This window comes from Tetrao urogallus (assembly GCF_951394365.1).
Source record: "Tetrao urogallus genome assembly, chromosome: 17".
NCBI classification, from domain to species: Eukaryota; Metazoa; Chordata; class Aves; order Galliformes; family Phasianidae; genus Tetrao; species Tetrao urogallus.
This window is the reverse complement of record NC_136830.1, coordinates 7,918,689-7,929,671: the sequence shown is the minus strand read 5'-3', so window position 1 is coordinate 7,929,671 and position 10,983 is coordinate 7,918,689. Positions and strand designations below refer to the sequence as shown.

At 56.1% G+C, this 10,983-nt stretch overlaps 1 protein-coding gene across 1 annotated transcript; it reads left to right on the top strand.

Annotated features, from left to right (window-relative positions):
- Nucleotides 1-9,759: 9,759 nt before the first annotated feature.
- On the top strand, nucleotides 9,760-10,983 carry CHCHD10 (coiled-coil-helix-coiled-coil-helix domain containing 10; the record flags this gene model as incomplete). Its single annotated transcript, XM_079543782.1, has 4 exons — nucleotides 9,760-9,821; nucleotides 9,898-10,078; nucleotides 10,195-10,348; nucleotides 10,741-10,983. The coding sequence occupies 4 exons, from the start codon at nucleotides 9,760-9,762 to the stop codon at nucleotides 10,758-10,760; spliced, it is 417 nt and encodes a 138-aa protein (XP_079399908.1). The 3' UTR covers nucleotides 10,761-10,983.

Genomic DNA, 10,983 nt, shown 5'->3' with positions numbered 1-10,983 from the left:
ACAAGTGTTCACCATTCTCCGCCCCGTGCGTGCTTTGTGGGGCCACAAAAGCTCTTGGAGCTGCCTCAAAGAAGGTTAGAAGAAATGGGTCAGATGTTCTGCTTTCGTCTGTGACAGTTCATTAAAGGACTGATGCCTGGGTCGAAGGGAGCAAGTGGGAGGGCAGTGAAGGTGTTTTCCACTTCCCCTCCACAGGACAAAAACCATCCTCTGCACGCCTGGATGTTTCACTGCCCACAGGGAAGACCTGATCTCTGGATTTAACGCAGGAAATGTGCCTGCATCACTGCTTTGCATTTGTGGGACTCTGTGGGAGCCCCTGTGTGCTCCTGGCCCTTCACTCACCACCCACAGGAAGGCTTTCCCTGGGCAGGATGCTGAGGAAGGGGAAGGAAGGGTAAACCCCTGATTTGGGGATGCCAAAGCCTCCATCCGCTCAGCCTGGAGATGGAGGCAGGCAGCACACAGCTCCAGTTTCTTGGTTCCTGTGGGGAAGAGGCTCTGCACTGTGTCAGCATCCCCTCAGCAGAGATTAACTGCAAATTGGTTCAAGAAATGTATGCAAATAAGGAGACTTTGATCTCCAGCTGCCTGTGCTGGTGCATGGGGAGTGGGTAAAGCTTCCTAACTTCCCAGGCTGTATGACTGTTTTATTCGTCTGTGATGAATTGTTCGTGTTCTACTTTATGGAAACCATATTTAGGATGTAAATACTGAATATGATAAGCAGATGCAAGAAGAGTGAGCCTGGTGGTGGCCTTGCTTGGACAGCACTGCAATGCTGAGCAAAGGAAGGTGAGGCAGAAAAGCAAAAGCCCACCTAGCACTGCGTGTCAGGCAGTCAAGAGCGATGTCCTGACCTGACCCTGCACAGATCTAACGTGTAGAGCTGTAGAGCTCCACACCTCACAGCTCAGGCCCTGTCTGGCTCCCACTGTGAGCACTGGGGATGGCAGCTGTCCCTTGTTGGAGTGGGCACTGCAGGTATCCCAGAGGCCACACCTGTGGGTGCAGCCAGAGGGAAGAAGCAGGGAAAAGTGCTCGCAGGGCTCAGGCTGCAGGCTGTGGAGTGGACACTCTGCTGCTCTGGAACACACAGCAGTTCTTACTTTCTTGCCTAGCTCTGAGTCAGACAGCTGGGTTCCAGCAAGGAAAGTTTTCCTGCCTTTGTTTCGCTTTTCTTTAGTGTCTTTCATTTGAATGGCTGGTGTCTCCGGGAGCTCAGGGCCTTCAGCCCATGCCAGGGGAGGCTGTTGGTGCCCTGGGGAAGCAGGGAGAGGCGTGGGAGCAGCTTGCGAGGCAGCGACAGGCAGCTTGGCTCTTCTTAAAAAAGGGAGACTTGGGAAGGGGGTGTTCTGGGAAACACAGGCCTTACAGAGATGGGACCGTGCGTGAGAACAGCCGGTTCCTGCCAAGACACTGAGCACAAAAGAGAGCGCATGGTGTGTTTGGGATTCCAAGCATTTTCCAGCAGAGCAGGGACATGTTCAGCAGCAGGAAGATGGCCCACTGAGTGGGTTGGGAGCCTGTGTGCTCACCTTGTGCTGACAGCCCTACGTGCAGCCAGCACCAGCCTTTTCTGCTAACACTGCTCTGCTAGGAGCTCTCGCAGTCACTGTCTGCCTGTACAGCCCTCAGCCTTACATCGGTGTGCAGCTTGCTGAATGTACAGAGCATGCTGGCACAGGAGCACAGGGCTTCCACCCCAACCCCGGAGCACCAACAGGCTGACACCTCTCAGTGCAAGTGCAGCCAGCTTGCTTTCCTGCAGCTTCTGCTAGGCTGGAGCAACCTTTGGGGATCAGGGAGCTCGTGGTGGCTGCAGGAGATCCATAGCAACCTTCATGACTGGGAGGTCCCACCAGCGCATGGATTTTCTTGCTCGACAGCTGCCTCAGTGCCTGCTGGTCTGTGAGCTGAGGCTGGGCTGCATACTTTGTTCCTTGGTGCCTGAGTTGTGATGGGGCTCAGACCGGGAGCCTTTGGCCAGCCAGAGCTGCCAGCAGGAATGAGAATGGTAGAGATGTTTGTGAGGCAGGGCTCGGCTGTGTCACGTGTATGATGAGCTCTGTGGCCTCAGAAACAGTGAGCATGGGGGTTCCCTGCCCTTTTGTTGCAGCCAGCCTCCCTTGCTCACTTTTTCCAGCTCTCTGGATACAATCCCTGTTTAGCTGGATTTGGAGGACAATTTGCAGGACCATAGTGCCAAAGCATCTTGTTCCTTTGGTGCTAATCATGACATGAGCCTCGCAAGGAACCGCAGCCGGTGCTAACAGTGTGCAAGATGAAGGAAACAGCAGTTCTGATTTCTCTCTGTTGTGAATAGCAAATAGTGTAGCTCTCAGTCAGTGGGACATTTCAGCGTGAAACGGCAGCGAGACGCTGCTGTGACAATTTGGACTGAGAGCAGGAGAGAGAAGAGGTCTGAGAGAGAAGGGGAAGGGGGAGGTGAGAGACAAACTGAATTTCAATGGATTAGGCCTGTCTGTCCAAAGTCCTTTTGTTTCCTGCCACTTCCCTGGTGTGACTTTCGCAGCTGTGTGCTGTGGGGCTGAGGGCCTGGCCTCAGGATCCCTGCAAAGTCAGCAGTGCACTGCACCTCTGGGGCATTGCTGTGAGCAGCTGGAGGAGGGTCCTGAAGCCAGCGCCCCAGGACAGAGTAACCCTTTTGGTTCCTCTGATGTCTTTCTCCTTCCCTGGGTAGGTGACGGCCTCATGAATTGTCTCCGTCACCACAGCTCCACGGGCAATAAATGGGAAAGCATCACCATCAGGCGAGTCACTGCTCTCACCCTCTCATTTTCAGAGGTTCTCTTTTGCTTTGGCCCCGGCGTCATGTTTTCCTGGGCAGCCAAAGCGGATGTTTGTGCAGGTGCTGGTAGGTGCAAACAGGGCTGGGGGGCATATGTGGTGAGCTGCCCTTGGAAACGCCAGGGCTGGGGAGGATTTCCTTCTTGGACAGCCCTTGAGTTACCAGATGCTGCTCCTCAGCTGGCAGCCCAGCACAGGAGTGTGGTGAGGGAGCAGTAGGAGGACTTGGAATCAGAAGCAGAAAGGTAAAGTAGCATCTGAAGTAATTTGTGAACGTTTCGGTTGGTTGGCGAGGCGCTTGGCTTCGAAGCTCTTCATAATTTTTAATGAGGTGACTTAAATTGTGCAAGTTGTCCTGAATCCAAACCAAGCCTCTTGAGAGTTCCAAAGTAAAGTGGTCTTAATGTTTTTTCCCCAGATTTCTCTTTAACCAGGCTCATACAGCAGCCTTGGCATGAATTTCTAGAAAGTTCTGGTTAGGCCAGAAAGTTACACAGGGCCAGTAGTGCTTATTCTGCACTTGTCTGTGACTGACTTCCATTGCAACTTCACCGACCTTAACTTTGACTGAAGGCCACAGCCCCACTGCAACTGCATCCAGCTCTGGGATTTGCCCCCGGCCAGCAGCTCCCTGCCCCACCGTGGTTTTGTGGCTCCAGGCCCCGGTGTTTGTTGTCAATCAGCCCCTGGTCTGTGCCGGCAGCGGGGCGCACACGAACAGTGTGGGGCTGCGGCGAGAAGCACTGCCGCAAGATAAGCTGGGCAAGGAAAACACATCCATCTTTATGTCTCTTGGCCAGGGATGGAGTTTCATCTGCTGGTGTTTTCCTGGCAGAGGCTCAGCACATAACACAATTCACCTCACAAGCCAGACGCCTGGGAGCCAGCTCCCATTTCTGGTGAGAGATGTCAGCAATGAGGGCAAGCAGGAGGAGCTGGTGGCCAGAAGAACCTGGCCGAGCCCCTGTGGCAGCACAGATCTGCCTGCATGCACAGCTGTGTTCACTCCTGAACAAAAGGGCAAACCCCACACCCTGCGAGCAGCCCCTGCCCAGGTGTAGAGCTTTAAGCCCACAGCATGGACACAGCACAAACAAGTGGTCCTTGGAGGCCGTGAGCCAGAGCAGCAGCATGGAGCAGTCGGCCGCAGCCTGTGGCTCGGTGTCTGATAGCAGGTTGCTGGTGCTGTCTTGCAGCACGTTCAGCCTGCCGGTTTTTCTGCAATGAAATGTCCTGGTGAGACACCCCCCACCCTTGCCTCTCTCTGATCCCCTCCAAAGCGGAGCTGAGATTGGAATGTCTCCTGGGATACGATTCCCTCTAGCCTAAGGGGGATTGCATTAATAAAATGCAATATGAGCTGTGAAGGCACTGGGGGAGGGAGGCAGCCAGGACTGCTGGGACAAGGCTGTTAGGAACGTGCTGTGGGTCTGCTGGAAATGTCCCATCCTGTCCTTCCTCGCTTCCCCTGTCCCCTGCACTGAGCTGTGGAATTCAGGGTGTGGGTTGAGGTGTTCTTCAAGCACGTTTCTGCTCGGGGCAGCCAAACTCCTGGTCCCCCCTCTCACTCTCACTCGCTCCTCAGCAAATGGCACTGAAGCAGCAGGTTCCTCTCCCCTAGCACCTCTTTCCCGCACAGCCTGCCTGCCCCTGAGACCCTCCTACCCCTCCATATCACTCAGGCATCTCTTCGGCCTGTGCTCTTGCCTGCAGTAAGCTGAAGCCAGACAAAAAGCATGCAGTGTTCCAAAGGAGGAGCACAAGGCTGTCTCTGCCTTGAGCTCAGCTCTCTGCGGTGGAGGCTGCAACTGAAAGAGCATTTCAGCAGAAGTAACCACAAACCAGTGCAGAACCAGAGTTCTCTGTGCATTTGCAGGGGCTGTTAGCCTTCCACGTGAGGGAAGACACCATCAACTGCTTCTACAGAGGACAGAAAAGAAAGGCAAAGATATTTCCAGCCGAGAACAGATGTTGGGAGCTGCTGGGCTGGACAGTCAGTAGGGCAGAGGAGAACAATGGAGTGATTGAAATCCACGAGAGATTTTGAAGAGCTGAAACAAAGGACCCTGAATCACAGGTGGTTGTGAACTGCTTGCAGAGAGGCTGCACCATTGCTCGGGGTCTTCCAGGCTGCCATACAGGCGTTATGTCCTCGCTTGGGAACGTGGGGGATCTGGGGGAGGTAGCCTGTAAATGTAATATTGTAGTTCAAAGCAGTAGCTGTTCATGAGTTGGTGCTAACAGCCTCCTTAAAGGTCACAGATCCTCTGCCTGAGACACAGCCCCCACCCTCACTTCCATGCTCACTCGTGTGTTGCTTTGCTCAGGCTCCTCTGAGCCAGGAGTCCCCTCTGCTTGGGAGAACTGCTGGGAGCAGCGCTCTGGAGATGTTTGCTGTGTCTGCAGCACAGAGGAGGGAAGTGAGACCAACCAGGGAGCAGAACAGAGGGAAGCGGCCTCTGGGCAGACGTTTGGATGAGAAGGCAGTGCCAAGCCCCATTGCTGGGACAGCGCAGGTGAAACACGGAGCCCCATCAAGGCGTGAGCTCGCTGCAGGGCTGCACAGCACTGCATCCCTGTGGGGGTGTGTGAGCTCGCTGCTTTAGACTCCATGAAACAGCCTGGCAGATCCCGTCAGGATAAAGGCAGCACACTGCAGCCTTATTGCTCAGCTCCTTTAACTGCACACGAATCAAATGTGCTGTGACTGTTCTGTTGTACGCTTACGGGTTCTCTGTTGCATTGAAGGAAACAAAACAGGGTTCAGGTTTACCATCTTGCCTTGCATTAGCAGTAAATTCACACTGCTCACACTGCTGTCCTCATGATCTGAGTGTATGCTGGAGATGTTGTGGAGGAGGTCATTTCACTAGGACTAACTGATGATTTTTGGGACACACAGGCCCTTCTTTGACTGGGTTCAATACATGTCTCCTCTTTCCGCATCGAGAGATGAGGGGAATTCCTCCTACAAAGTAAGGTGTTCACCACTCAGCAGTTCATTTTCCCCCAGGGAAAATGAATCCAGCTTCCATGCTTGGTACCTTCCTCCACAGGCAGCTCACAGTGGGACAGGTAAATGCAGAAATGGACTTAGACCTCTCAGGATCCATGGATGTGGCTGACAGAAGCCTCTTTTGATGGGGAAAGGCTCTCCAAAAATGGGGAGCAGAACAATCTTGCTAGTGGTCAGATGTTCTCCAGCAGCCAGGCCCTGGAGTTCAAGTGGGAAACACTTGTGACATTGATGGATTAGCATTAGGAAGAGCCTTGATACCAGAAGTGGACACACACGAATGAGTTAAAACCATTTAATTGCTTTGTGAAATGTATTGAAAACTACGCCGTTCATCTGTTGAAACTTCACAGCTGTTGAGATTGCCCTCAGGGCAAACCACATCCAAGAAATGGCATGTAGATCTGGGGAGCACAAGACTTGAAAGATGAAACTGCGCTCTGTAGCGCTGCCTTTGCTTCCCCTGTAGCCACATCCAGCCACCCGCTGCTCCTCCGGCTGGACGCTCCTTAAGTCCTCCCTTTCCCATCTCTGATGAGAAAACATCAGCTGTAGAGTTGCAGTGTGTCTCTGTGGCATCACAGCTTCGTGGTCCCTTGGGGGAACCAGCAGTGAGTGCTGCAGAAATGTGCCCGTTTACTCATGAAAAATCTGAGTTACTTTTAGTGGCGGCAGCTTCCCTGGTTTTGTTGTGTTGGTTGCAAGTTCTGCTTGCAGAAAACTTCACAGGATAAAAGAGTGGTGCTCTGTATGGACTTGGAAGACTGAACTCAACCACTCAGCACAAGCAAAATTAGGGGCAGCCAGGGCTCAAAAACACAAACAGGACATGAGAAACTGCAACACATACTCAGTCCTAAGTGATTCACGGGGTAATTTTGAGTAACAAACACATCGGTAAGGACCGGAGGTTTTGTTGCTCTTTTTTGGGACCATCCACAACACAAACATTGCCCAATCCACCCGACGCTTTCTTTTCCTTTGAACGCTTTGCCCAGATCCCCCAGCAGCCGTCCTGCGCCGCTCGCTGTGAACGCAGACAACGCGAATGCAGGCACAGCCACAGCGCTGCCCAGATCTGCCCATGCACGCAGTAGCTGGGCGCTCCAAGCACAGACGTGCAGCTGGGGAGGCTCCGTGGGCATCCGCTCACTGCGACGTGGGGCAGGGATGGAAGGAAGGGCTGCGTGCAGAGCCTGGGTAAGGCTGCCTGGGAGCTGCGGGTGGCACCGAGCCCCTCAGCAGGGCTGCAGCCTGGCAGGGAGAGCGGCTGGCTGTCCGCGGGTGGGGGGAAGGAGATGTGTGACGGAGGCAGAGGGTTGCATTCCTTACCTGTGAAATAACCCCTTGAAATCAAATGCTCGGGGAATTCCGAGGTCTCTGCAGCAGCATTTCGGTGGTGACAGTGTGAGGATTTAAGTGAGGCGGGCTCTGCAAAGGGAGATTATTATCTGCTTTTAGACCAAGAGAGCAGTGGGAAAAATGGACCCATTTTTTGCAAACCTCGTCTTACTGATCCTGCTGCTACCTGGAAGGGACGCACAGCCCAGCGCTGAGTTACTCAGAAAGAATTGGATTGGGGTAAATCGTTCCAGAACTATTCAGAAATTAACTGCTGTCTTTCAGATTTATAGGTCTCCTCATCCAAAATGAATTTTAAGTGTAGGCAAGCCCTAACGCTTGAATTATTATGTAAGGAGGAATCTTACAGAGCAGAAGGGAAAGAGGCAGATACAAGGCTATGGAACAAGATCACATTTGGACTGAAAAACAGGCAGTAGGAAGTTTGGTCTCTGTTGGGGTGATGGCCTGCTGCAGACAGAGCCGTGCTGCACACACCAGCTCTGCGTGGGGCAATGCAGTGCAGTGCTGGTGCAGCCGGCTGCCACAGCAGGAGCAAACAGAGCTGGTGGTGCTGCTGGCCGTGGGCTGTGCACACTGAGCTGGTGGTGCTGCTGGCTGTGGGCTGTGCACGCTGAGCCGTCTCAGACAGCCACACTAAATTACCTCATTAGCACCGCGGCGGTAGCCGGGCTCCTCGGCGCATACCTTCCTCCCACAGCACAGAACAGCTTTGTGTCTAATTAACCAAATCAAAGGGTCCCGGAGACACAGCTTACAGAGATGCCCTCAGCTTGAAGGCCAGACGCCTTCAGCGAGCTGCTGTGTGTGTGGTGGGACCAACAAGCCTTGATTTCCTATGGCTGGATGTCTTGCATTCCCCACGCCCCCACAGTCCCCTCGTCCCCCCAGCACAAGTCCTTTCTTCTCAGGCCCTCAGGGCCTCTGCTCCCCCTCAGCAGCAGGCATGGGGCTGCCCGGAGGGCTGCAGGATGAAGGAGCCTCCTTGGGAAATGGGGCTGGGGGCGGATAGGTGCGGTGCTGCCTTGCAGTGGCTTTTCGGTTACATTCTGCCAGTTTGCCAGCTGTCTGCCCCTCTCTGCTGTTCATCAGTGGGAGAAAGACAGGGAAATGCTGAATGCAAAACGCTGCTGCTCTCACCGGGATGAGACGTGTTGTGCTCTGCTTGGAGCACAGCACCGCTGCCAGGGCAAGAGCTTTTTCTGACGCTGCGGGAGGAAGGATTTTGGGGTGCTGTCTGCACAGAAGAGGAGACAAAAGTCGTTTTCAGGCAAATCCATTTGCTGGAAGTGTGGGAGCTGCGTCCCTCCCCCTGCATGCCCTGTCTGCCCTGCTCCTGCAGTGCAGGGGTGGCTTGTGTTACAAACACTTCTCTCTTCCCCCCATGCTGGAAACTTGATTCTACAAAAACACTTTCAGAGCAGTTAATTACCAACCCTGCAGTGGCTGGGCGCTCTAATTCCTGCCGGTCAGTGAACCAGCCCAAGGAGCTGCTTTTTCTAAGTTGCTGAATGTATGAACGCAGCCCTGGAGCCATAACACAGCTGAGGTTTTTTTCCCTTGACAACTTCCGGATCCATCTCAATTTTGGGAATTTCTTTCACTCACGGGGTAGAAGAGGAGCATCCAAAGATGCAGCAGGGAACCAGGCCTGGGAGCAGCCACAGACCTGCAGAGACACAGGAGCCCAGCTGGGTGTGATTACCAGCAGATCGGTTTGGAGGTAAAGCTGGCTCCTGCCAGCCCGTCTGTCTGTGATCTGAGGGCTCCCTTTGGGTGTCTCGGTGCGTTCCCACCTCCCAGAAACGTCCACGCCTTCAGAGGTTTCCTTGATCTGCTGGTTTGTATCCAGAGGGCTGCTGTGAAAACTGTTGTGCTGGTCAGTGGCTGAGACCACATCACTGCTCCCCGCTCTCCTCCCTGGCTCCCTTTCTCTCTGCCCCATTTGCAGACCGCTCCTCTCCCCTTTCCAAGCCCTTCATTATCCACCTCTCCTCCACCCACCGCCTCTCACGCAGCACAGCCCGGCTCCACTGCCCATTGCCAGCAAGCCCCTTCACGCTCTGCTCCTGCAAAGTCAAACCGGGTCACGGAGCAGACAGAGCTGCGGTCAGTGGCTCTGCGGAGGCAGATGCCATCACACAAATGTATCCTCCTGTGCTGCGCGCCCGCCCGTCAGCGCAGAAGGCTTGGCTGCATCTCCATGGGCCTTTCCCACAGAGGCAGCTGAAGCACGTCGGGGGCTGAGCAGCGTGCCTGTGCGGCAGGGGTGGGCTGTGCGTCCTGGGGAACGAGCCTAGGGCCGGCCCCGCGCTGCGGGCTGCCGGGCGGCTCCGGGTGAGGCCAGACCGACGGCAGCGCCTGCAGCTCCCTCCCTGTTCGCCAGGGGGCGCCGCGGCGCCCGAGCCCGAGAGCGGCAGCGCCCCCTGGCGGACCGGACGGGGCCCAGGCGGCGCCGCTCGGGACGGACGGCTTCGGACGACGGCAGTGAGCGTGCGCAAGGAGTCACGTGGGAGGAGGGGCCGTTCTTAAGGCGGCGCGCGTGGGCGCCTGGGCAGAACGTAGCGGGGATGGCGCGGGGCGGTCGGAGCAGCAGGTCGCGGCCCGCGGCGCCGCCGCCGGCACCCGCCAGGTACGGGCTGGGGCGGGAGGGAGGGACTGAGGGACTGTCTGTCCGCCCGGCTCTCTGACTCTGCTCTGTTCCGCAGCGCGGCCCCTGCGGCCCCGGTGCCGGCGGCGCAGCCGGCACAGCCCGGGCTGATGGCGCAGATGGCGAGCACGGCGGCGGGGGTGGCCGTGGGCTCCGCCGTGGGGCACGTCGTGGGCAGCGCCCTCACCGGAGCCTTCAGCGGCTCCTCCGAACCGCCCAGAGCGGCGGTGCCCGCGCAGGTAGGAGCCGGGCCGGCGGGCGGGGTGACCTTGTGCCGCCCTTGTGCGGGGCCGCGCCGCTGCGGGACGGCCTGAGAGCCCGGAGCTGCGGCTCACCGCGTCGCGCCCGCCCGCAGGAGCCCCGGCAGCAGCCCGCTGTGCAGCCGCAGTCCCCGTACGGGCCGTGCCACTACGAGATGAAGCAGTTCCTGGAGTGCGCTACCAACCAGCAGGACCTGACCTTGTGCGAGGGCTTCAGCGAGGCCCTGAAACAGTGCAAGTACAGCAACGGTGAGCGTGTGCTGACCCCGATGGGGGGCTGCCCTCAGGACAGGGGCTGAGGGGGCGCGAAGGTTGTGAGCAGCCTGCTGTGTGGCCTCAGGCCTTCTGTTTGGCAGTGGTTCTGCCCTGTGAGTGCCCTTCCTGTGCCCTGGAATGCTGCATGGAGCTGGGAAGGGCAGGGGATTGCCCTCACTGCCCCTCGGGGGGGGGGGGGGGGGGGGGCACACAGGTGCTCTCCTCTTGTTGCCCTGAGAACCATGCTGCTGTTAGTGCACTGCTTCCTAATGCCTTCTGAGTTTGTTACTGGCAGATTTCAGTGACTGTGTCTCAGCTTAGGCTGATCTACTTATGTTGGAGAGCACTTGCTAATTGCTGCTGACCTTGTGCTTTCTCCCCTGCAGGTGTTTCTTCTCTCCTGTGAAGAATCTGCTCCCCTGTAGGAAGGAGAAGAGCTGGTGTAGAGCCGTGTTGCCTGCAGGGAGTGAAGGAAGGACGGACAGATGCTGAGCTGAGGGAACGGCTGGGAGAGGAGCCCTCTAGTGGTCCTTCACTTCTGGACTAGTAGGGAAGGAAAAGAACAGTTGAGGCTGTGGAAATTAGTGCTCTATTTATCATGGAGAAATAAAGAAGCTTATTTGGAAGTA